This window comes from Triturus cristatus, chromosome 9, assembly GCF_964204655.1.
Source record: "Triturus cristatus chromosome 9, aTriCri1.1, whole genome shotgun sequence".
NCBI classification, from domain to species: domain Eukaryota; kingdom Metazoa; phylum Chordata; class Amphibia; order Caudata; family Salamandridae; genus Triturus; species Triturus cristatus.
The window spans coordinates 317169860-317196808 of record NC_140592.1 but is presented as its reverse complement, the minus strand read 5'-3'; the positions used below and the strand labels follow the sequence as shown (position 1 = coordinate 317196808).

Sequence of the window (26949 nt, the reverse complement as noted above, 5' to 3'; positions counted from 1 at the left end):
CGTCGTCATGAGTCACGGGTGAGCTATGCTCATGATGGTGTGGTCCCGTCATGACTCCACCCACTGCGCTAATCGCCCGCACAGGCGGGGAATTAGCGCCGCGTGGGAGGAGCGGCCGCCAACGGCCGCAGCATGACGGAACCACTCCGTCATGAGCACAGCGCACCCGTGGCTCATGACGGAGTGGTTCCGTCATGAGCGGGGAACGGGTTAAGGTCACAATTTGACAGTTATGGTACCACATTTAGTGGACATATATATAAAAAAAAGAAATTCAGACCCAGCACCTGACCAATGCGATATTAACATGGTATGAGTTGACACTTTTTGCTCCAAACATCACTCTGAAATGCTGTAACATTTTGAATCCAGCCCCTTTCTGAGTCCCAACAAGATGAGAAGCATGATTGCATATTTATTACTGAGAAGGAGAATAAGGGACAGGTAGATCTGACAGATACCCCTATATCTGACACACGAGGGGAACTGTTCGTGGATGGTTCATGTTACTAACTACCTGATGCTCTAGTACAGCAGCCTATACAGTTACTCCCTTGAAATCTGTGGTTGAGTTATGTAAAATACAACAAATGTCAGCGCAATCTGTGGAGCTGACACCTTTGACTACAGCCTGTGAATTAAGTAAAGATTTGACTGTAAATATCCATATATATGCCTTTGGAGTTGCCCACTCATTCGGACAACTCTGGAAAAAAAAGGGGCTTTTTGACTTTGCATGGTGATAAGATACAGTATGGGGAATGAATAGTAAAGTTACTGGATAGCTTGATGTTACCAAAAAGAGTTGGTATTGTTAAATGTTTTGTCCACAAGAAAATTATAGATGAGGTAATACAGGGAAATACTTTTGCCAATGAAACATCTAAACAAACCGCCTATTTATAGTATAGTTTAATGTATATTGTAGGGACAGCTAGATGGATACCAGAAGTGCCTATGTTTAATCAGACTCTAGATTGCATTAAGGAAGTACAGGAAGAAGCTACGGAGGAAGAGAAGGACCAGTGTAAAAGATATGGGTGTCAGGATGCGACAGGATGTTGGATAGATTTGTCAGGAAAGCCAAGATGAATGCTTCCAAATTGTTAGGTGAATGCTATTGTTACCATGGCCCACAGTTCAGCCCACATTAGTGCTAAAGGAATAGTGGCCACGTCAGATCATGTATGGTTCAAAAATCTGATTCCCAGGGTGGCAGAGTTCTATGTCAAGAGGTGCATGATGTGGCATACTTATTACACATGAAAAGGTACCCCGTTTCAACAGGATATTTTGCACCCCCAGATCTGCCCTTCGAGGTATTGCAACCAGTTGAGGTGGTTATGAGGAGGCCAGCAAATGTATAGGGTGTACCAAGATCAAGGACAATCTGACATTGAATTTACCTTTCTTGTTGATAACTGTGTTGAGTAAGATTTGCATTTGATCCATTCATAGGAGAAGGCAAGTCTCTCTCCCAGTCTTAAAGGTCCAGGTCACAAGCTGAGGCCTAGAGACTGTGTCTTTACCCAACAGTTTCAGAGGAAGTCCAGCCTTGAGCCATGCTAGAAGGGTCCAGTGCAAGTTCTCTTCACCACTCAGACTGATGTTAAGTGCACAGGGGGCACAGACACTGGATCCATGCCAGTGATGTGGCAAAAGCAAGCGCCACTCCCTTTGCCATTTGATCAGTGGATAACAAGAGGAATACCTGATTTTGAATATGATCAGATCTCTCAGCCTTGTGGGGTTGGTGATCTTTTTGAAACATGGTGAAGTGGTGTCATTGGAACAATAACTTGCTGCCATCATGCCTGACCCAGATGAACAGATTCTGTTTGAACATCCTGACATTGTTCAGCCCTGATACAAAATGCGGCCAAGGGCCCAAAGAGAACTATAGACTTTGATTGAAGAAACTATCTCTGGAGAGGTAGCAACCTATGCCGGTGGTCAAGACCGTCAAGACCGCCAATGTCCGGACCGGTTAATAAGCTTGCCAGTGAGGCTTTGAAGCAAAAGAAACTTGGGACTTAATGCTCTCTGATAGTGTAGTGAGGGAATTTTGGGAGAACTGAGATTACATTGCTCTTTTTCTGGCTGATCATTACGCTACTCTTTGTTACCTTGGCAATCAAACAACAAATACTACAGTAAGAGGAAGTAAGGTAGGGAATAGTGTTAGGTGTTCTTCTGAAATCGGTATTTGTATATTGATTAGGTTGAAATGGGTAGAGCTGTCGATCTGCCATTAAGGCCCTTTGGGAAGGTGTTTTCTTGACCTAATAGGAGGAATAGTTGGCCTGAATGCCCCCGCTAAAAGCTGACAGTTTTGGATTCAAAGGAGAAAAATAGGGATGCTTGTATGTTTTCTATTGTTAGTATTGGGATTTTTGGGTCTATTTTGGAGGCTTGAAACATATTACCCTGTTCATAGCCTAGTGCCCCTACTCCTACCGCATCTGAACATTATCACTTCACCTTGTCCTCTCTTAAGGATTCACACTGCCAAATATATAAGCACAACACATTTGTTCAATATTTACATAAAACGCCCTTAATGTTAATTGAGCCACACAAAAGCTTCACCAAATAGCTGCAGAAATACACCAGGAAAAAGGAACATGGACTTGGTCAGAATAGTTTTTGGGGTATATTTTCTACTTGAGGCTGAACATTTTGATGCTAATTGTTAGAAATAAGATCTCTGGTTGGCTAAGGCTTGCGCCAAAGCCAGGCAGAGATCACCACTCTAGTCAGGGCAAGGGAGTTACACGCCAAAGATAACCCCTGCTCACCCCCTTGGTAGCTTGGCACGAGCAGTCAGGCTTATCCCGGAGGCAATGTGTAAAGCGTTTGCACAACACCCACACAGCAGCAACACAGTAGGCACACCACAAAAGCAACTCCACACAAGGTTATATCAAAAATAGCCTTTGTATTGTCATAACCACATTAGATCATAATCACACAATGTACACTGTGCCAACTGGCACTTAGGCAGTATTTACAGGGGATTATTTGCACCTGGTCGGGCCAATTGGGCCACGGTCAGAACCCTCAGAAATGCACAAGTAAATTATACATAATGCACAACCAGTAATTACTGGTCTAATACTGTACTGAGAACTAGATCCTGTAACATAAAACATGGGACACCTAAATCATATCAGGCATGAATCTTATTAGCATAAACCACCTTAGGTTAGGCATACTTAGCACACAACCACATTATGCAATAATCATATGGGGCACTAGGCCTTGCAAGCATAAACACCTTGGGCAATAATCAGCCTAAACACAGTGTGCCCCAATCGGAGGCACAACACACTGGAACTGGTCCCAGGCCACCTGGCCTCTCTCAGGGGCTCAAATACCCTATGTACCGCAAAGTCATGGCTGGCTGCAAAAGCAGCAAAAGGAAAAGTGCGCAAAGCGCTGGGGTGTAGGCAGGAGTATATCTCTCTCCTGGCTCTCCTTATTAATACAACATGCCCCTAAACGTTGTAGCTGCCCGCACTTGCGAGGCAGCTGTGTCCAGGAACAAAGGAAAACTGGCACTAACTGTGCCTTGGGACGCCCCACTCTGGGGCTGTAATAATAAATTACAGGAAATGCCCCACCGTTGCAGCTGCCCGCTGTCAGACGGGGCAGCTGTAAAAAGCCACAAGCACCGACAATGTGCCTCGAGCGGCACCAACACTGCGGTGCATTCAGCCCCCCTCACTCACTGGGGGCGCACTGGCAGATTTCTCTGGGTCCCTGTAGGTGGGGGAAGGCACCGACAACGTGCCTCGGCTCTCTCCCACTCCCAGGCCCCTCCTCACCTGGTCGGGCGGTCTCTCTCTTCTTTTGGTCACAGGAGCGCGGGGTAGGCTCCTGTCCGCTTCCTTTCTTCTTTGGGTCACAGGAGCGCGGGGTAGGCTCCCGTCCGCTCCCTTTTTTCTTTTGGTCACAGGAGCGCGGGGTAGGCTCCCATCCGCTTCCTTTCTTCTTTTGGTCACAGGAGTGCGGGGTAGTCTCCCGTCCACTTCCTGCTTCTCCCTTTGGGCACAGGAGAGCGGGGTAGGCTCCCGTCTTCTTCCTGCTTCTCGCGGAGCACCCCGCCCACAACCGGGCCACTCTGCCTGGCTTCCGGGTCACCGCGGGCAGCACGGCAGCCCCTCTTGTGGATCCTCTGTGTTCTCGGCGGCAGCCTCACGCGGGGGGCCAGAACCGGCGGGGTGGGCTTCCGCTTAGATTTTTAAAAGGTACAAATACGCGGGGTGAGCACCCGCTAGGTAAATAAGCGAGAATGCCACCAATAATTAAATTCAGAGTGTGGGGTGGGCACCCGCCTTTTCAGAGATGCGGGGAATCCCCAGGCAGAAGCCCAGCGCTGCAAATTAAAAATAGAAGCGCTCTCTAAGCGCTGGGGCAAAGTCTCCAGCACTCTCCCTAATACAGGGAAAGCGCTCCCAGGGGGTAAAAGTCCAAAGTCCAGGTGAGCAAAGGCTGGGCCCAGAAAGGCCAGCACACAGGGCCCTCCAGCAGGGAGGCAGTTCCTCCCGGAGCCCAGCAGCAGCAGGCCACCCTCTAGTCAGTAACAGCACAACAACTTCATTTATAGTACATTTTTTTTGTCTGAAAGCACAGGGCTGGAGAAACCAGATGCAACTGGTTTGGGAGCACTCTGTTTACCAGGCTCCTCTTTCCTATTGTTAGGTGAGGGCTCGTCATCAGACACACCACAGGGGGGCTAAGCCTGCATTCACTAGGGCAAGCAAAATCCTATTCAGGGACCAGGCACCTCCCCTCCCACTACTCAGAATGCAGATGTCCCTATTCAGTCTAGCGCTGACTCACCCTGCCCCTCCTGGAGCCACCCACACCTCACCAGCCCCTGTCCCTCAAAAGCCAGACATGCAATTCACATCAGGCAGGCAGACCCATAGCACACAGAAATGCCAACCTTTAAAAGTGGCATTTCTAACATAACCACAATAGATCTGCGCACACCAATGCGCAGCATTTATTAATACCATTTCATACATACCAGACTTGACCATGCTGCGCCATCCATACCAGGATTTACCACTGACCCACATTCATCAGGAAATCCCCCATGCATTCCTATGGGAGGGCAGGCCAATCTTACTACATGTAACCCAGAGCGCACGCACTTTACACTGGACAGCAGACACTACAGGGAAAGGCTAGGAGACAGGCAAAAAGTTTAGGGGTGAACCCGCCAAAAGGGCCAAGTCCAACAGTAATAGTGATAATAGGAGCCATCTTTCTTACTTGCTGTTGTTGCGTTCAGTGTGCCCCTATGATATGTTTGCATGTCCGCCTGTAACAATATCAAGCCTCTCCCAGTTAACGTCCTTGCATTGAATAAACAAATGATGGTACAACAGAATATTGATGAACTTATGATGGTTGATATCCAGGACTAATATATGTACCTTGAAAATGTATTAGCATAGGCTAAAAAGGAGGGACTGTTAAAATGTCAAACCTGACCTCTTCTCGTTGCTGTGTTGACCTATGTGTCATCCATTTTATCCCTGTCCTCTTTGCCAGCCTCTGCTCTGTCCTTGGCACTCCCCTTGCACAATTGTGTATAAAGAAACTAGATTGGGGTATTGCAAAATATGTATACATGCAGAGGCAGCACAAAAGAACAGCTGGCGTCTGCTCTGAGTTTCCTGACAATGGTTAATCCATAAATAAAGTGTACATAGATAGCGTATCTTGTTATGCAGCCCCAAGACTTGAAGTTGCTTGAACACCAAGGCTGTTGGTGTTTATATTACCTCATTGTGTGTGTCTTTCTCAAGCTCTTTTTACACCATTGGGCGTCCTCTGCTTGTGATCTTTTCCTATAAAAGCCCATGTAATCATTGTTCAGTGTGCTTCCTCCTTGAGTATCCCTTGGTGCTTGTTGGATGAGGCCCCCGCTCATGAGTGTTAATAAATGATCTGATCTTTACTTCACTCCAGTGTCGATTCTCCTTATTTGTTTGAACCCGTGGACCAAGGGTGACCCTGCACCAGTGAGTCTGGCAGAAGGCACACTTCCACAGCATCTACAACTAGGTGGCTACTTTTTTCCTTTTATTCTGTGGCATATGCTTGCATAAGAAAAAATAACCATTGCATCAGTAACGGCCAGACCTATTGCCTTGGCCAATGTTTGTTACATCTTGAACTAGATGTAGATAAGGAACGGCTTCACAACAGATAATTTCAAACCCACTGCTACTAATATTATTTTTCCCAGAACTCTCACAGAGGACACTAATTTCCTTTATACGATATAGTGAAATGCTTGGTGTCCATCGTAATTGTTTTAATACTGTGCCTTTTTACAATGAATTGGATAAAATGCAGCAACACTTCTTGCAAATGAATTCTCCTTATGATGTAGTGAGAATAGGAAGGTCCATGGCACGTAGTTGCAACATAGAGAATCTGCTTGTCTGTAGGGTGAGAAATAGGAGTGAATTTACCAAGTTTCTGGTTTATTGCCATCATTTCAGATAGCAGCAGCAAGATCTCTCAGATACTCCAAAAGCTTTGAAGGACACCAAGCCTTGACCCTGAACTAAGCAGCTGTATTTACACCCATCCCCGCATTAGATACAATTGTTTGGGGATGTGTTTATGCATGGAGTAAAAAATACACTGAATGGCTTGTAGATATGACTAACCCCTTTTCCACTTGCAGTAAATGTAAATCTTGTCAACTATGGATGAATACATGTTTTAAGATTACAAATGTCATCAACTAAAGAAACTTTAATATTAAAAGCCTTATTAACTCTCTTATTCTCTGGCTTATGCTCCTTACATGTTCTTAAGGACTCATGTATTTATGGAATACTATTCATCTAATACAAATATAGGTGCTGGAACATTTACAGGCTTTTAGGAACATTGATGTAAACTATATAGTTGAAATTCATTTTGCTGAGAAGGGAAGCTAATAATCTGAGAGTAGTCAGATCGTATAGAGAATCAATAAATGTATGAAAAGGTCATAGGGAGCTAAAGCCCTGAAAGATGGAATTGTGTATCATTTTCCTCTTATGTACAATCTTAAGTACAATTATTCCTGGAAGTTTAAATACAGAAGAGGGTCTTCATGTCTTTCTATAAGAATTATGCAATTTGTTGATCTGCAAGTAATTATTAAATATATGAGTAGTTGTCCAAATAGTGGAGCCCACCATTTTCAATTGCTTTGATAGCCTAATGAGGACCTATGGGCCAACCCTTAATGGCAGTCGGGGTTGGATGCCGATAATTAGTGGGGTGCAGGACCCGGCTGTAGACCCGGAGTCCATCTCTGTGGCTATACGCAGCAAGGAGTGACTGCTCACTTCGGGTTGAATTCAGGGACTGGCTGTAGGTTATGCCTTGCAAAATTAAGTCATCATTAAGTAACAATATAAACAAATAATTGCCATTATGCACAGGGAGAAATCTCCCTGTATGTTATGGACATTGTTAGAGTGCACTTTGAGAGTTTGTTTCTGAAAAGAAAAAGAAAATGCTGAGGTGGTCACCTTGACACTGATTGTCATTGCGACAGACGCACATTTATCACAGAGATCCTCGTCATACAGGCAGGAATCTCTAAGTAAGTAAGTAAGTAAGTAAAAGGCTTATAAAGTGCACGAATGCCGGGTGTTTTGGCGCTAGAAGAAGCAAGAAAGAGCAGAGGTCGAGAGTCAGGAGGCGCTCGATAGCTATAAGGGGGGAAAAAGCCAAGTTTTGACCTGTCTCCTGAACTGAGACCTGGATGGAGTTAGCCTAGTGTTGAGTGGAAGTTCGTTCTAGAGCCTAGATGCCATAAATGAGAGACATATGCCTCCCCATCTGGTTTTGTTTACTCTAGGAATGTGGGGCAGGGCTTTGTTGGCTGATCTTAACATCCAACGGGGGGCATGCCACTGGAATAGTTTATGGTAGTCATTAGGCCCACCCCCGTATAGGGCTTTGTGAACCAGGCAAAGTGCCTTGAACTCAGTTCTCTGTTTGACTGGGAGCCAATGTAGAGTTCTAACGGTGACTATATTTTGGAATGTTTTAACAGAGTATGTGCCGCTGCATTCTGTAGGGATTGGAGTTTAGAGAGCTGGCGTTTATCAACACCGAGGTACAGGGCATTACAGTAGTCTAGGCGGGAGAGAACAAGGGCCATCACAACTGTTTTCCTCAAGTCCATCAGTAGAAAAGGTAGGATTTTACGTAGTACTTTTAAGAGATAGTAACAGGCAGATGTCAGCTGATTAATCTGACCTGAGAAATTGAGCTGGGCGTCCCATAAGAAGCCAAGGTTTCTCAGTTTGGTAGCAGGGGTAGGACAAAGTCCAGCTGCTGCTGGCTACCAAGATTGGGACCAGATTGGCGGACAATTTCAAAATTCCATGACCTCGGTCTTGTTTATGTTAAATTTAAGGTACTTCTTATGCATCCATTTCATGATCTGGCTCAGACAACTATTGAAGCTTTCTGCCACCTAGTCTGTCATTGATGAAATGGGGATAATAATTTGGGTACCGTCCACATACGATACTAGTGGTCTCTAATAAGTTTGGCCAAAGGGGTAACATAAACGTTAAACAATGTTGGAGAGAGAGCGGACCCTTGTGGCTCTCCCACTCAAAGGTAGAAATTGCCTGATTCTAGGGTATTCCAACACACCCTCTGTTCTCTAGCTGAGAGGAAGTAGGTGAGAAGGGTGAGTGCAGTGTTTCCAATTCCCACAGCTTCCAGCCGTCGCGTAAGTACAGTATAGTTAACCGTATCGAACGCGACTGATAGGCCAAGTAGGATAAGGATGGCCCTGCCACCGTTGTCAATTTGCCAGCGAATTTCCTCAGTAGCCATAATTAAAACAGACTCCGTGGAGTAGCTGGATCGAAAGCCATGTTGTGTTGGATCCAGAAGGTTGTTGGTATCTAGGTATTCCGTGAGCTCTGAGTTAAAGGCTTTTTCCAGGACTTTGGCTGCTAAGGGCAGACACGCGATTGGGCGGTAGTTTGTTACTTCAAGAGAGTCCAAGGAGGGGTTCTTTAGAATAGGTCTAACACAGGCTTTCTTCCAAGAAGTCGGTCAGACACCCGTATTGATAACATTGTTCAGAAGGGGGGCGAGTAGGGTGCTGACTGTTTGAAACCCCGTGATGATGTCCGGAGGGCATGGGTCAGTTGGAGAGCCTGACTTAATCGCCAGTAATAAGTCATTTGCCCTCTTGATAGTCGGGGAGAAGCTATTCAAGTGACAGGTGATAGGTGACGCATATTGCGAGAGAGAGGCCTGAGGAGAGGAACAGCCAGTGCTCAGACTTTCTAATTCCTGACATATTATTTGGACCTTGGACTGAAAGAAGGTGGCCATTTTATCAACGAGAACTTGATCAGGAGAGAAATTATTGCCCTGTTGGAGGTTTCTAGCTGAGTTTTTGGACCCCTCAATTTTGCTGGTGTAGAAATTCTTTTTGGATCTAAAAATGGCTGCTTTATAGTCAATTGGTGTTAGGTTATAGTTCTTTTTGGCCGTCGTACTATAGCCCTTCCTCCATTCGTGTTCTAAGCGTCGACATGAGGATTTTAGTGTTTTCAGCTCAAGGCTATACCATGGGGCGGTAGGCTTCTTCCTACGTTGTTTGACAAGACTTTCTGGGCCCAATTGATTGACCTAATCCAATCTTTGTAGTTTTTGGCTGCCAGGTTAGCATCTTCAACTAAGGTGGGCATATTGTTGTCCAACCGTTCGGTAAGCACCTCCAAACTGATGTTACGCCAGGACCGAGCATTAATTGGAGGCAGGGGTGGGGACGGCCGATCATTGTTGTGTCCATCACCATAAGAAATTTGCCATATGGTCGGTCCAGGTAAGTGGCCGATTTCTGTTGATACTAATGGAGGGGTTATTTATAAAAATCCCATCCAGCGTTTGAAGAGCCTTGTGGGTAGGTTCTAAAACAATCTGAGTAAGACCAAAGGCTTCAAGGATGTCTATCAGTACAGCGGTACAGGCATCATCCATAAGTTCTAGATGATAGTTGAAATTCCCTAATATGGTGAACATCGGGGAATCTAAGCATAATTCCAGCAGGGACTCGAAGGCTTGAGCAAATAGAGATTTAGATCCGGGCTGTCTGTAAAGGAGCAGCCCAGAGAAGGCTAATGGAGGGGTTATTTATAAAAATCCCATCCAGCGTTTGAAGAGCCTTGTGGGTAGGTTCTAAAACAATCTGAGTAAGACCAAAGGCTTCAAGGATGTCTATCAGTACAGCGGTACAGGCATCATCCATAAGTTCTAGATGATAGTTGAAATTCCCTAATATGGTGAACATCGGGGAATCTAAGCATAATTTCAGCAGGGACTCGAAGGCTTGAGCAAATAGAGATTTAGATCCGGGCTGTCTGTAAAGGAGCAGCCCAGAGAAGGCTAGCACATTTCTGATTTTGATGTTAAACGTCATGGCTTCTACACCTGGCAACAGAGCAGGTTCAAAAAATATTTTGAACTCAGACCTATAGATAATGGTGATCCCACTGCCTAATTGCCCTAATCTGGGTAGACTGCCTAGCATGAAAGTGCTATCACCCAGTCTGTTTCGGATGAGACAGTAGCCCATGTTTCAGTGAGAAACACTACATCGGGGTGTGTGGTTTGGAGTAGACATTCTAATTCATATTTGTGTCTAAATGTGATTGCGGTCTTTGGCTGGGAAGGGCAGAGGCTAGAGAATTGGTCGAACTGGAATGACACCTGCCACATTGACCCACTAAAGCTCTAGAAACATTCTACATACAGCAAAGGAAGATTTACAACCAGTCTTTGACATCACGCATTGCTGGTGTGCATTCTAAATCTCAAAGTCAGAATATCGATGGTACAAAATATCGAGGACAAACTATTGAGAAAATATCGAGAGGTAAGTAAGTCTAGATTTTCTATAAGCCCTCCCCGCAATCCTATCTAGGTGAAGGCTTTAACCAGAGGAAGAAAGAAAGATATCTTCGTCTGCGAATGGGCATTTTACCAACATTGCAGCACCTTCCCGCTTGGAAAAGACCATCGGGTCAGACAACATGCAGTTTATGCAAGGAAGCTAACGAAAGCATAATACACCTTTTGTGCATCTGCAGAGAATTACAAGCAGAACGACGATATTTTCTGAAGCCAAACTTCATAAGCGAGGGGATAAGAACATGTAGGCAAGCAGTAATGGTATGCCTCGGAGGAGGGAACGTCCAGCTGGCGTGTCGCTTCGTACAATTCATGGAAGCAGCTGGGGTGAAACTCGGCCGATAAACCACTAGTATCACCTACCACTGCATCATTCTTCAGTTTTTCTTTCTCAACAAACAAGATGCACTCAGATTGCCCCTCTTCCGGACAACAGATGTTCTAGCATGACTGTTAATTGCAAATTACTTCTATCACAGGCAGCAAGCTATTGGTATATTGCATAACCACTCCTCTAATTGAACTGTGGATGTGTTTTATTATAACTTTTAATCTTTTAGTCTTATTTCTCTCATAAAAATGCTTAGGATCTGAAAATCCTCTATGAAAGAGAACAATCAAATCTCTTATCAAAGTACTGTAATTGATACAACTGCGGACATTTGTACTAAAGATATAAATACAATGCATGGATGTTTTATGCCATGACATTATTGAGAAGTTTTACATTATGAACCTTGCTGCTGTAATTTTTGTCACTTTCTTTTAAAGAGAAATTGTAAAGGTTTTAATTGACCGGACAATAAACTATTACTTACTTACTATAACTAACTCCACATATATGTGCCTACATGAACACATATATCTTAAAGGTATGTAGATGTGGAGTTAGGCATAGTAAATCTATACTGCCCTATATTCACCTACCTTTCAATATTCTGTCCCTCAATATTCTGTCCTCGGTATTCTTGGATGTTGGCATCCTTCATATTGATTTTCAGCAGTACAACCCACATTGCTGGATCAGAAATCCAGCATCAACTCTGTTTTTCTCTATTCTAAAATACTCAGTAAGGCAATTGGAAAGCTGGGAAAACAGCATGGGATTTACATATACTCCCATCAATAAAGTTTGGAACATATGAGCAAAAAGTAAATCATTAACATTATTTTAACACTAGCTATCAGGTAAATATAGTTAACAAAAAAAACTACCCTTCAGAAATAAAACAGACACAGGCATTAACTAGAAAAGTGAAAGCATCTCAGTGCCCCATCATTAAAGCAGTGGAATCTATATGTGTTTGATAGAAGAAAACTGTGTAAGCAAATTACAGTAGATGCAAAAGAAGCAAACCGTTAACCCTCACTTGAAATCCTAGTGCCCTCTCATGCATGCTACGAGGAATCTCCGCTGGCTGAAAATGAAACCATGCACAGGTTTAAGAATGATTTGAACTGAGAGCTGGCACCTTGTAATGGATTAATGCAGTTATATGTGGTGAAAAATTGGAAGAGAGTGTTAAAGATTTTCAATGTACAAATAAGGATTCAGTGTCGAGTGTGAATATGGATAGCAGCTATGTGCTAGATTTGCAATTAAACATTCTTCTTACTAACAAAGCAAATACTAATTACTTTCATTAAAACAAACATTTCATTACATGTCAAACAAATCTGGATCCTAGTCAAATGCTTTTTAGCCTGGCCAGTGCAGACGCTGATCAAGGAGTTTAAAAGTGAGGAAGGAATTACACTGACTGACGAGAAACCATTTAGCTCCATTAGATCACTTTACAAGATTTATTTTGGATTAGCGAACCAGATCGTGGTGTGCATGAGCAGTATTTACAATAAGCAAAGTTAATGCAAAGGTTGCATATAGTAAAAGAGGAGATGAGCTCCATGTTTCACAACATGAGGTTTAAAAAGCAATCCAATTCTTGAAATTAAGTTCATCCCCAGGACTAGCTGGCTATCCCGGCCTGCTTCATAAGAAAACAGGCAAGCTCTAATGAAACAATTAATAGTGTTATTCAAAAATCGATTATTCTCTCTATTCTTTGCTTTAGTAAAGTTGAAGTAGACCATGATGAATAAATATTACGAACATAGATAGATTTATGTCATTTGAATTGAAAGAGATGAGTGAAACCTCTATTCACAAATGACGATCTTATGATGTTACAAGGGTTCTTTCCGTACATTCCGAAACAGTCAAGTACTCTGCATTATATAAATTCAAAAGATTAAGGATTCAGGAGAAACCACAAGAAGTCAGAAATCTTAAATCTCCAAATCCCACAGGCAGTGCTGAAGGAAGTGCAAACACCTACCACAGTAAACTAAGGCACAGGCAGTAGAAAATGCTTTTGGACATTGATAACAAGCAACTATATATAATGCATTAGATAGAGTTGATGTCTCATAGAAAGTTAAGGAGATAGGAAAGGATGTGGACAGCTGTAGACGTATATTCCTCAAGTGGCTGGAGGGATAAATGTCGGTGAGGTTGACCATTTTACCCTGTCCTCTATATTTTTTCAAATCTATTTTCTAGTCCATATCCCTAGGAGAGATGCGGATGTTACTACATTAATCCTTCAGTTTATGGGGCTGGAAAGCAACAAGGAAAATACAAATGTTCCTGAGAAGCAGGAGGATTGGGATAGACTTACAATCTTAGATATGAAGGTATCACTGCTGTGATTTGTGGGTGAGAAAGGAGAGAAACCGATGTTACACCAAGGAGTAATACTGAGGAAATACAAATGAGACTTGAACTAATGGGAGCGGTGTGATGCAATAGAGTCTAATTTTATAGATTCTTATAAAACACATAGTAGCAGGCACTGTAATTGATTACAGAATCCATATTGATAATTTAAGACACACACTACTGACATGATCAGGTAATAACAAGTAGGCTGTTAAAACCTCCTGGGAAGCTGAACTCAGGAAGGGAATTCAATAACTATGGAGTTGTCAGAGTCTACATATCATCTATATGTTCAACAGGGGAATGATCAATCACAAAGCCTCTATTACTGGTAGTACAGAGCAGTAACATTGACTATCTTAGACAGATAATGACTAGGGTGCAGTAAAATAGGCTCTGTGGTGCATAATTGGTGCACAGTGTCCAAGTTACCACAACTTTGGAGGCTAATTGTACTGTAATTGCACTACACAGAGCTTACTCCCCCTGATTAGGCTTTGAATGCCTTCTGTTGGGTACTGACATCAATGAGCATCCATAGCGTATGCTTGTGGGGACACGTGAAAAGTGATTCCCAATGAGAAGAGAGGACCATTCTATATCCACAACTGTTGACTTCAGCTAAGTTAGTGATCAACTGACTTTGTGGTCTGGTCACTCTACCTACCATAAACCTACAGCTTTTGAAAGTATGGAAGACCCAGTGATGGAGGAAATAACTTCCAGTTAATAACAACATGAAATGAAATGTGGCATTTATAAAGCGCAAACTGTCGCTCCCACAGGAGCCTCCTGGTGCTATAAGATAACGGGCTTCAGCAGTGAAGAGTTATGATCTAGATGAGTGCAAAGCAGGCTTCATCAGATGTTCCATAGATCCATGTCGTTAGTACCTTCCTAAACTGCTCTTCGGATTCTATTGATCTTAATTTGTTTGGCATGAAGTTCCAGGCTCTTGCCCCTAACACAGTAGCCGACATCCCTCCCCTGGTTTTGAGTTTAAAGCCAGGCAATTTGAGAAGGTTTGCAGAAGTTGATCTGAGTGTCATCGTAGTCGTGTTTGATGTAAATCTTGTGGAGAGATATACTGGCCCTGATCGGCGAGTTGCTCTGAATGTCGTGAGGCGAAATTTAAATAAGATTCTTTTATGCAACGGGAGCCAATGAAGGGTTTTCAGAGCTGCAGAGGATGACGCCCTACGGGGAAGTTTTAAGACCAATCTAGCTGCTGCATGTTGCACTACCTGTAGTCTCCTCAGGGTTAATTTGTTAACCCCAGCCAGGAGGCTATTATAGTAGTCGAGGCGTGAGAGTATTAAAGTCACTGCCACTGTTTTCCTTGCAGCCAGTGGAATCAAATCAAAGATTTTTTTAAAGGTTTTAATTATGCCAAAACATGTACCCACCACCTTAAGTGCGTGGGGTTTGAAGGAAAGGGAAGAGTCAAACCACACCCCCAGGTTTTTAGCCACCTCCACAGTGAATGGAGGGGCTGCTGCCTCTTCCGGCCACCAGTCCTTAGGTTGAAAGGGGTTATTTTTTCCTATCAGCAGGATTTCTGTCTTATCCGTATTGCAACAGAGGTGGTTGTTTTTCATCCATTTGATGACTCCTGTAAGACAGGCTTTGAAATTTTCTTCAGCTTCTGTAGAGTTCTTTTTGAGGGACAGGATAAGCTGAGTGTCATCAGCACAAGATGTTGTTTTGATCCCGTAAGCCGAGATGAGGGAGATGAGCGGGCCATGTATATATTAAAGAGAAGTGGACTAAGTGAGGCGCCCTGTGGGACTCCCGTGGTGATGGTGCGTTCTGAGGAGAGAAAGGCACCCAGGGAGACTGCTTGCCTCTGATTCGACAGGAAGGATGTAATCCAGGCCAGTGCAATGTTAGAAATGCCGCAAGATTTTAGCCTGGCTAGCAAGATGTTATGAGAGATTGTATCAAAAGTGGCCGATTAATCCAAGAGGATCAGCACTGCCTTCTTGCCATTGTCTGTGATAAATTTTAGGGTGTCCGATATCTCCAGTAGCGCTGATTCCGTGGAATGTTTCGGGCGTAACATGATGAAACGTAGCTGGATTTATTATTAGTATATTCATATCTCGGAGGCTCAAACAGGAACATCTATTACCCTCCAAGGTTACCCAAATTATAGTTATTTTGACATCAATAATCAAGAACTTCTTGAGATTGTGCTTATAGGGCTCCTTGTTTTCCGTTTTCACTGATGTTTACAGATAAATACATACATAAAAAATTGTGTTGCATGTCTTTTTTATTTTTAAAAGCAGAAAAATACAGATAATTTGGCTTATTTTGAGTGACTCTCCTTGCTGAGATTAATTACTTTCAGGCCAATAGCTGTACATATTGGCAGCATGGACAATAGTTGTACATATTGGTAGAAATGAAAAAATAGACTGGACTGGGTGATCCACTAATGCATGAAATATGGGAACCTGAGTGCCATGTATCTACTGGGAAGATACAAAGCTCAGTGAGAGTTCTTTAAATTATTGCGTATCTCAATATGTATTTGTGCTATTATGCTACATTTTGAATGTGGGTTTATTGTTCCATTATTTTGGCTGTGTAATGTGCTAAAATCTGACAGGCATCAAAGTATGAGTACGTTTATCCGTTAAATAAATGCAGAAATATACAAGTTTTCACCCCATCTGTTCACAAAACACCAAATAAATATGGATAAATACCAATAAGATGTCTAAAAAAATTAATATGGCTAAATGCGGACAGAAATGTAAAAAAAAAAAAATACCATAAAACTGGGAGTCCTACCTATAACGCAACAAGATGTCACTAAAGATGTGTTGTGCAATTTATTCTCCGAATGTAGTCAATCTGATGAGTGAGGGGAGAAGTTAAATCAATGTAAATTGGAAATGTTGTTGTCACAATTTATGTGATGTACGTATTCCTGTGCAAACTGTTCAGTAATAAAGGTGTATATACACAATAATAGCTGAACAGTTTTAAGACCTACTCATGCAGCCTGTACCGTTTAGTGGTAAAGCATTTACAGATAAAGCACATGTAGTAATTTTCACCCATAACTATGACATAGGTCAAGCGTAACATACTGGGAATAATTGGACAGAGAGAGAGGATTTGCATTGGGCTTGCACTATGGTAGGTGGACAAAATCTAGAGATTAACAGTTAATGCAGGAACAAACTGGACAGGTAGGTTTTTATGTATTAGCACATTTTAACCGATTGTCCTAAAAGTGATTGAGTGTTCATTCCCAAGTCTGGATGTGTCATTGGGAAGGCTGCTTCCTAATAAAGTCTTACAGAAGCATCAAGATTTCCCTTCGTACCAGACCATTTCTCCAAATGGTGAGGCGGCAGCAAGGAATAGTTAGTTCCTTGGGGAGTTAGTCTAGTCTCTGGCATTGGTTGCATTGAAGATAATGTTGAATTCTATGAATTTGTTGTTGGTTAAGAAGTGAAGCTGCTGAAGCTTCATCAATGTGACTGTAACATTTTCATATTTGCTTTTACCCACAACCTTTTGGGTGGCAAGGTTGAACACTGCCTCGAGTGGGGCCAGAACTTTAACATTTCAATTACCACATAAATATGTAGTTGTAAGGGGTGAAACCGTACACGCAGCTTTTATTGACTTCTCTACAGCTTTCCACTGTGTGGACAGACCAACACTATGGCGAACATTCTTGACATTAGATATACTAACAAACCGGCTTGAAACAAGGGTACCTATGAGCTCCTCTTTTGTTATCCTTGTATCTCTATGATTTACCGACATAATATATGAACTTGAAAAAATTTCCGCCAAATATAGGGTCCAACTCGTTCTATATTTTAATGTATGCTATTATGTGGTTCTGCTTGATTAAACACTAGTAGGCATTCAATGTAATTTGACGGAGCTGATTTACTATGTTCAATAACACTTTTTGAAGATTAATATTTCTAAAACCAAGGTTTTTGCCATCAGGGAAAAGAAACAGAGTATATTGTATAATTAGACCTTGGGTCAGGAAAACTTTAGGCAGTAAAAACTTGTACATATTTGGGCCAAACTTTTCCAAGTGCCTTAAGTAATAAACATCATTTTACTCAATTAGTGAGTAAGGTTCTAGCAAATGCTGGCACCTTTTCATAATTCACTGTGGGGAAGAATCTTCAATCGTCCATTAAATGTCTACAGAATAAATATACCCACTACCCTGAGTTATGCATTAGAATATACCCCAAATTCTAAATGGTAATTTTTAAACAGCTATGAAGTGAAGATTCCACAACATTTTTACACTTTAAGTATACCAATCCCTATTCTTGTATTGCAATTAGAACTTGGATTATCTAGTTCATGTATCCAAGCACTTACTAAAATTACTTGATGGGGATATTAGTTATTAAATGCCTAAGGAGTTCTCTGAAAGCACTTTTATACGTGGATTTGTTAAGGAACCCCTGTAAGCAAAAGACTTTTACTTCAAATGTATAATTTTCACTGGACAAGTTTGGGTGCAAAACAAAGTTAATTCAAACATAGACCCCTGGTCACCTGCAGCTATTTTTGAAAACCCAAATTACACAGCTGAGTCATAAGCTTGATGTACACTATTATACACAGCTAAAAAATGATAATCCTTTCTCTGCTATTATATTATCCATGTAGGCCCAACCCTATCTACTTTTTTTATTGAACACAGAGTAGGGCAATTAACAATATATAACCATAATAGGAAACCTGCCTCGTAAATCCTTGATGGGCAGATGGGCAGGACAAACCCGTGACCTCAATTGCGATTTTTCTCATGGAGGAAATCTAGATCTGTTCCATGTTTTGCAATATTCAAACACAGTACTTAGATCAATAATTTTTAAATATAAGATGAATATTTATAAAGAACGTATTCATTTTATATTGAATACACTGAATGAGCAAGTATGTAACAGTTTGTTTACATTTTTTTAAGAGTTTTTTTTCAACATTTGAAAGATAGCCATATTTGATATAATGAATTAATAAAAAGTTTTAATTTTTATTTCTAACATCGTCATCAAAAATGCTTTATTTTGGTTGAAAACCTGAAAACTATATACAAGGTTTTAAAACATCTGATGTAACACAGTTTCATATTCACTGTATGACAAAATACAGCATAACACAATGGGGTCGACCAAGGAAAAATGAACTTATCAGGAGGTTTGTATCAAAAGCACAGTCCAGTAACAAAAACCTTAGTATTGGAACGGTATACGTAAGTGCTTAGAAATCTTCAGGTAAGACCTAAAGATCTACTGTCCTCAAGGGTACCCCTCTCATGCCCTATCATATACTTATTCTGGTCAATCAGGGTTAAGTATGTCAGAGTTTAAAAGCCACATGTGAACATAAATTAGTGGCCAATGCATATAAAGTGTACCCTCTGCACTAGTGAAAAGTTCCTGAGGCAGGTAAAAGAACAACTATAATGTAAATCCTCGGGCAACCAATCTCTTTACTTTACAAATACAGTGTTACATGATTAACAGAGAGCTCAACAACATATTATTATTATAAAAACTACAAAAATATTTTATTAGCAATATTCAATACACATGACAAATACATAATTATATAAAATACAGATCTAAAACAAACCAATACAATCACCACATCAGTCATAACCAATACACAGTCATAGATTTCACTAAATAGACAAATAATTAACTGCCAAATTGTTTATAAATCATTATCGTGTCAATATACACATCATGATCTGGAAGATACCTCTTCAAACATATATTGTCTTGTATGGATCAAGATATGGCACATGGCAGAAATTCCAATAGGCTAATATCATCGATGATATTAGGCTGTATTTTATATATTTATGTATTTGTCATGTTTGTGTATATTTTTTCAATATTGATAATAAAATGTGTTTGTCGTTTTTCTAATGTTCATGTGTCGTTGAGTTCTGGTAATCATGTAATACTGTATTTGTAAAGTAAAGAGACTGGTTGCCTGAGGATTTACATTATAGTCATAACCTTTGTAGCAGCAGAAGAATACTTTCACAATGTAAAATTGTACATTCATAGCAAAAAATCCTACAGAGTTCAATAGATTTTATCTATATATGATATATGTTGTACTACTCTTTTATATATTTGACCACAGTCGAGGTCTAAATCAATTAACTAATAAACTTGAGTTGACTTGACTTGTACTAGTACAACATGTAGGTTTCATTGTCTCTAAAGATGTCCTAATAAACCTGCTTGCCACTTCACGCTCGGGCACCACTGTGACCTGGCAGCAACTAATCCTGCTGCACTTTCAGTACAACCCCCATTGTAGCATTGCCTCATCACTTAGCCCCTTTTTTGCTTGTCACTCTCCAGTTAAAGTGGGCACATTACACCTCATTTGTTAAATAATCCCTTCCTCTTCAGCACATTTTGACAACAGAATTATTAATGTATTATCCTTTGCTGAATACTCTGAGGCTTTCTATGCAAAAGCAAAAGAACCAGTGGAGGGGATGCGTACGGATGGGTGGGAGTCGATCTAGGGAAGGCGAGTGGGTGGTGGTACTTTCAAGCAGTTGAAGATAGACGGTGGTGGAGAACATGCAGGGATGGACTAGGAATAGTAAGTACTGTAAATGGCAATCATGTTCAGGATGGAACAAAACTATGAGATTACGAAAGAACAAGCATCGAAACATCATGCGACCAGTAGTACAAGTCCATTACGCAGAGATTGCAATAGAGAAACAAAGTACAGAGCATAATAAATTCCGGACGGACCTCAAAATCCACCTACTCAGCCAAGCTTAGCAAGGATAACGAACTGCCTTCATCGAGTCCACTCCTTCAGCAGCAGTTCTATTTCATTATCGCCGTAAAGCTCCAAAAAGCAGGCATATTGAGCATATGGCACTACAAAACACTCAAAGCAATGTAGCCTTGTAGAAAGGGTTGTGTTCTCCGAGACGGCAGTTTATACCGAAATACTACAGACTACATCTAAATGAGCACTGACAGCGTATCTACCACAAATAATGCCATTCTTCAGATAGACAGATTCTAATTAAACATTTATCGGGCACATCTCTTAGCAGGGACAATCAATAATTACTTGATCAAGGACACGGACAAGATATATTTTAAACCACAACAGATCACAGGCTAGCTTGTTTACATTCCATTACACACCCTTGCTGAGTTTCACTGCCAGTGTCTGAACTCATAATGTTATATTTTCATGAGCATTTTCAAGCTTGCGCGTTGGATGTGTGTAAGGTGAGGTATAAAATGCATGGCTCCGTGGGGGAAACTGAAGATTAGATGGCTTACAAATCCTATGCAGTCCCAGTAATAGACATATCAAATGTATGTAAATAAATATTCAGAAGAGAAACGTGTTCTTTTTGACATCTTATTTCGATGATGTTTTCATTCCACTGGGTTTCCAACTACCTGGCATTTCCATGTGATTTATTTCACAGGCGTTGGTTCATTTGTATGCATTGTTCCATCATCATTCACAGCAACATCACATCTCCTCTTCTCACAGGAGAAAAGGGAATTTTACTGACGACCATCAGGTTGCTATCCATCCACTGCTCTCATTACATGTTATATTGGTGCCATCCGCCCCAAGGCTCCCAGCACCCCAGTAATGGTCATTGTGTATTCAACAATGGAAGCATTCACGTATTCAACAAACAAGCTGAATCTATTAGCAGCAGAACAGATCACAACCCAAATACTTATTGTGTTAAAATGTATTGTAATTGCTTTTATATAGCGCTTACTCCCCTGATGAGGGGTTGAATGGCATGTTTTAAGCTCAAAATGTGAGAATAAAACTCAGCAGCTTGATAGAATGAGAAGAAATAAAAGCAACCGTGTGCCCTGCAATCTTAGAGGCATTTCCCATTCCAGTGGCTTCCTGACTGTCACTGCTGGCGTTGTGAACAAAATGCTACGTCTGTTGGTAGCAGATCAACAACAAAGCCGGGCTCCCTTTCAAATGAATCTAAAAAATAGGTTCACTCGATAGCTGCACAACGTGGAGCCGGCTGTACACGATTGGCTCGTGCCCCTTTGTAGGGAAGGGACCTTTACACGCGCTGACACAACAAGGCCTCACCTTGTACCACTCCAGCGGTGCCTGCAATGGGTGTCAATATCATGTGATTCGTGTAATTTGAGAGCGAATCTGACCAGAATAGAAAGCCGGAGCGAGCCTGCAGTGTTCACATGCCTTGCTCCCCTCGGGCCTTCAGCTCCTCGTGTGCTTGATGAGACTGCAGTGCTGGAGCACCACGGACAGACTCACTGCCTAGGAGGGCAGGGGCGCGAGCGCCCTGACAATCTGGGAGCACGTGCACCCACGCCAGGGGTCGCGTGCGCACTGAAGGAGGAGGAGAAACAGGGAAGTGGAACCACTGTCTCTGCTTAGAGGGCACTTTCCTTTCAGGCCGAGTCACTCCGGCAGCCAGGGGTGGGGCAGGAGTATCAGGTGTGGGAGAGAAATGGATAAGCCGTACAAGACACCGGTGTCCATCCAGAGCCTCTGCTATAATCCCCCAGAGCACCCCCTCTATTTCACAGCGACGACAGAAAAGTCTGGGGCATAAAATATCACAGGACATAGATAGACGTGTGAGTGTGAGGCACCACGGGGCTGGAAGGGCGGAATTCGGAAAGGAGGCCCAAAAGAGCAAAACAGGGTTGACGAGGAAAGGGAGGACACATAGGTGCAAAGGGTAGCATGAAGAAGCCACTGGGGGTTCGGCGGCGGCGTCAGCGCCATACTTCCCTACATGGAAATAGAGAAAATGAATGTGACGTAGCAGAGATGTAACAAGGGAACTGGAAATTACCTAATAAAAAAGGCCAAAGCTTGAAAAATAAATGGAAAACAACAAACTTGGTAAGAGGAAGACATACAACACTGACAGTGTAACGCAGAAACAGAACTGTAACACTCATGTCAAAGAAACAATGAACACAATTCCGTTGAAATATCGATATCAAACAACAGCACTTCCTTCTTAATTCGAAGAAATGTCGTGCATATTAAAATTTAATTGTAATTCACGACTGTGTTCAACTGTCAATCACCAAAAGGCCCCCTTTAAGGAAAATGACGGCCCGCCAGTAAATACCGTACACCCACCATCAAAATTTCTGAAGCAGAACGAGGTTTGGGGGAAAGGGCTGGGAACTGTGCTCAGGGGACAGTTGTGGATTTCAGGCATTGATGTATAATGAACCAATATGTGGCTTCGAGAGAAGGCTGAAAGGAAATGGAACATTCATAAACATGAACCAGGCACCTGAAACGGCTGTGACAGGTAGTTATTCTTACTGCGCACTTTCAATGGCACAAAAATGATACGCCTTACTTGAGGTGTTTCAATCACTGGGGCCAATCATGTCCATTGTGTTTCTAGTATACGTGTTTCTGTGGTGTGTGCGCAGTGATGCCCCCGGTGAAGACTAGGAAAATTCACAAGGAAAAATGTGTCCTCAGCAAAAAAAGAAAGCAGCTCTTAATATGAGGATTAAGGTCTACTGTGTGCTGAGGCGAAGAGGATTCTTATTCCTGACCTTCTTCTTCTACATTTTCTTTTTCAGTTCAACATTCCTGCGAGCCAAAGCACCAACAGTAGAAGAACCCATCAATCTAAGGTGGGCAAGCCGGATTTCTTTTGATTTTGGCCGCCCCTGGAGCATTCAGAAGAGGGTCAAATGAATTCCTGTTCTGATATCTGCGTACAGAAAACGTGCACGTATTACAAGACACAGGGAACTAAAGTGAAATAAAAGCACGCTGATTATTACTATCAGCAGCTGCTTTCGACTGAAAATCATGCTTCTGCAGAAAACCAACCTCCCTCCCTCCGGGGTAGCTGCTCCACATCCTTTCAAATGAAAGCACTACCGACCTCGGCTCCTAAAAATAAATCGCTTTCTGCTGTGGCGACGACAGCAACGCTGCTGGACGGAGAATGCGTTGATTTCATAAGCTCGAAAGGAAATCGAGTGACCATTTTCCTATGAGGAAAAATGACCATTCACAAATGAAATCATGGACTGGAGGCTTTTCTCAGCAGAGGATCCGTAAGGGCTACCATTCATAAAAAGCTACTGATGCTTAGTGTACGAGAGGAGCACGGGAGGCAGGGCATGTCGACGATCTACTCATACTACGCCACCAAAGAGGCTGCAAACAGCCCCTTGCTCAACCATGCCCACATGCTGCTGCTTCGGTAGAAATGTTCATTCGTTTCTATGGATTTTTTAGAGTGGAAATGATCTTTTATCAGCACGAGTGTGTGTAGAATGAATGGGTACCCACAGGGCGGGCTCGAAGGCACGAGGCTGAAGATAACGACTAGGACGATGCATTTCACTGATGTGCTTGGCTACACCTTTCTCTTCATTCAGATTATCTGGCAGCTAAATCAACTTGGAGAAAGATGTCCTAAGCTTGTAAAGGGTCAGGAGTAGTTGAGACGTGCATGAACCAGTAGTTAGCGCAGTAGCCAGCAGCGGTGTGAAATGATGGCGTGCCTCACGGAAATGCTACCCAGGCGCAGTGGCTGTGGAGAAGAGTTGAGAAGGATGTGGTACTGTAGAATGTGAAGCCCCTGCGAGTCAGCCCATGGCAGCCGATGGAATGAGGCAAGCAAGCAACTGACTTCAGCCTCAGTTGAGGCTCTGCATGATCCTAATGGGCAAGGGGAGCAATGGAGGTTACTAGCAGCCCCCCCCCCTCTTTCCCCAGACCTGCTCTTGCTGTCATAAGATACAATGAATCTTACCTTCACACGTGCACAGAGGTGCACTGACAAGACACGTGAGGTACAATACTCATGCCACACTGGAATGCACTGTAAATGCATGCCCTGTTCAATCTTTGTGCATGTGGGCATCATTTGTGGACTACAAGGACCCAGAGCTGTAATGTGTAGTTGTGGTATAGGGTGCCACTCATATGTGTTATGTACATTAGGTGAAGAATGCTCCTCCACCACACACCCACCCATGATGGCTGTATACATATCTGCTGAACAGAGTGCTGCCATTCTGGAAGGTTAGTACTGTACATGAGGGTTAGGGCACATTGTTCCCAAAGTCCCTGGCTTAGCTGTTAACGTGGGCTGAAGAAAGCAGTGACCCTCTGACACTGTATTTAAGTAGTAGGAAGCAGTGCTTCCTGCGAATGCACTATTGCAATGCATGTGAGATCTAGGAAGCAGTGCTCCTGTGATGCATCATGCAAGGAAGATGTAGAAAGGAGGGCCTTGTTGGAATGTAGTGTGTGTGCACGTGAGATGTGGGAGTAGCCACCTTCCCACTTTTTATTATATACAGGGAGCCAGGCAAAAGGGATGGCATGTGTATATGGTTTGCAGGAAGAGTGCCCAGTGGAATGGTGTGTGTAGAATGGTGTTGAGAGCAGATATCCTGTCACCCAGGATTCCATTATGTACAGAAGTTTAGGCCTGTAATACTGGTATGATTTGTAGGGACAAGGGCTCATGGGCTTCAGTGTGTACAATTGAAGCAGTAGCTCCTACATGCTTGTACTGTGTGTGTGAGGTGCAAATAGCATGGCCCTCCTGGGGTGTAAGCTATAGGAAACCGTACTCTCAGGGCTATACAATGTGTGTGTAAAGAACATGAAACGGAGCACTGCCATCTGTACTGTAGGTATTTAGGGATTAGAGAGCAGCACTCTTCCGGGCTGTACTGTACATGTGAGCTGCAGGAAACCATGCAGACAGAGCTGTAATACGTACCTGAAACGTAGGGAGCAGCTTCCTACCTCGGATAGCCGTTTATGTCAGGCGAACCCTGTCCCGAGCAGAGCTACGGATAGGAGGAGTAGGGAACACGCCCCCTAGGGTTGTATTGAGCACGCAAAGCGTAAGGAAAAGTGACTCCAAGCACTGCACTGTGCATGTGAGTGCATAGATCATCATCACCTCGGGCTGTACTGTGAATCTTAGGGCTACGAGTAGTGCCCCCATTGCCTCTAGATCAGTATTGCGCATGTGGTAAGTAGTGAGCATGTGGTGAGTAGTGAGCAGTGCCCCCACGTCTGCACTGGGTGTAAGGAGTAATGCCGCACCCAGTGACAGGGCTATGCATCTGCCATGTAGTGTTCAATGGCCAACTATGCACTCTGTTTGTGAGGTGCATGTGCCAGTCCTCCAGTGGGGCTGTACTGTGTTTAAGGAGTGTGGGGGGAGCCTCCAGTGATGGACTATGGTGTTAGAAAACTGTGCCCTGCGAAATGTACTGTGTGCGTTGGGCACAGTGAACAGAGCCCCAACAGACTGTACTATATATGGTAGGTGTAGGTAGCAGCTTCCCTGAGGCGCAGCTGTGAAATTGCCCATGAATCTCGGACTATACTGTTTGTCTGATGTGTATGGCGAGGCCCTAATGGAGTATATTGTGTACGTGAACTTTAAGGTAACTCCTTAGAGTGAAAGGCAAAGGAAAATGGGCACATGGGTGTGCATGAACACCTACACTGATGCAGCCTGCGTTGACACATGTCCTCATTTTATTCCTGGGGCTCGGAGCCTCCGAAAACCGACTTCTGCCTTACTCTACCATAATGAACCATGCCGGTCACGGCCGCTTCCTCACCTGCCCTGCTGTTGGCTAACCGCGCTGGGCCCGGGGAGCTGTCCATGGCCGGGTGCTGAAGGAGCCTTCCCTGCTGCTGCTGGTGTTACTGGAGCACCGGGTGTCGGCTGCCCGCCCTCTCCCCCTTCCAGGCTGGCTTCGTTGCCCATGGCGGCAGCTGCGGCCCTGGAAGAGCTTGGGGGGCCGGGACGCAGCGACAGCAGAGACCGACACCGAAGCGAGCCTCAGCGACGCGCCTCCTCCGCCATCAGCGAGCCTCCATCGCTAGCTCTGTTGGCTAGTCCTCCGCTGGCGACATTGCGCATGCGCGCTCCCCTCCTCCTTCCTCCACCTGCGCCGGGCGCGAGCTCATTGAATGGTTGTACTCGACTGCTGTCAGCGTACGCTCGCGCCCGGCTCCGGACTCAGGTGCTGGGCGCGCGACCTGGAGCAGGCGCCCTTGGTACCATTGGAAATCGCTCAAACATAACCATCTCCAGCCGCGCATGGGCAATGCACAGTCACAGAGGCGACCTTGTTAAAGTCAGGCAAAACGTCAGTAGGTGTACAAGCCTTCTGTGGCAGAGGCGGTATAGGACGTTCATCAACTCCTGACCT

The 26949-nt window shown here is 43.3% G+C and overlaps 1 protein-coding gene across 1 annotated transcript in view; it reads right to left on the bottom strand.

Annotated features, from left to right (window-relative positions):
• The window catches only part of BSN (bassoon presynaptic cytomatrix protein), an 841563-nt gene extending 814931 nt beyond the window's left edge, over positions 1-26632 (bottom strand). The window contains exon 1 of the mRNA XM_085625028.1: positions 26353-26632. Coding sequence (XP_085481154.1) covers positions 26353-26501 — 149 coding nt within the window. The 5' untranslated portion in view covers positions 26502-26632. The remainder of the gene's footprint in view (positions 1-26352) is intronic.
• Positions 26633-26949: the final 317 nt, after the last annotated feature.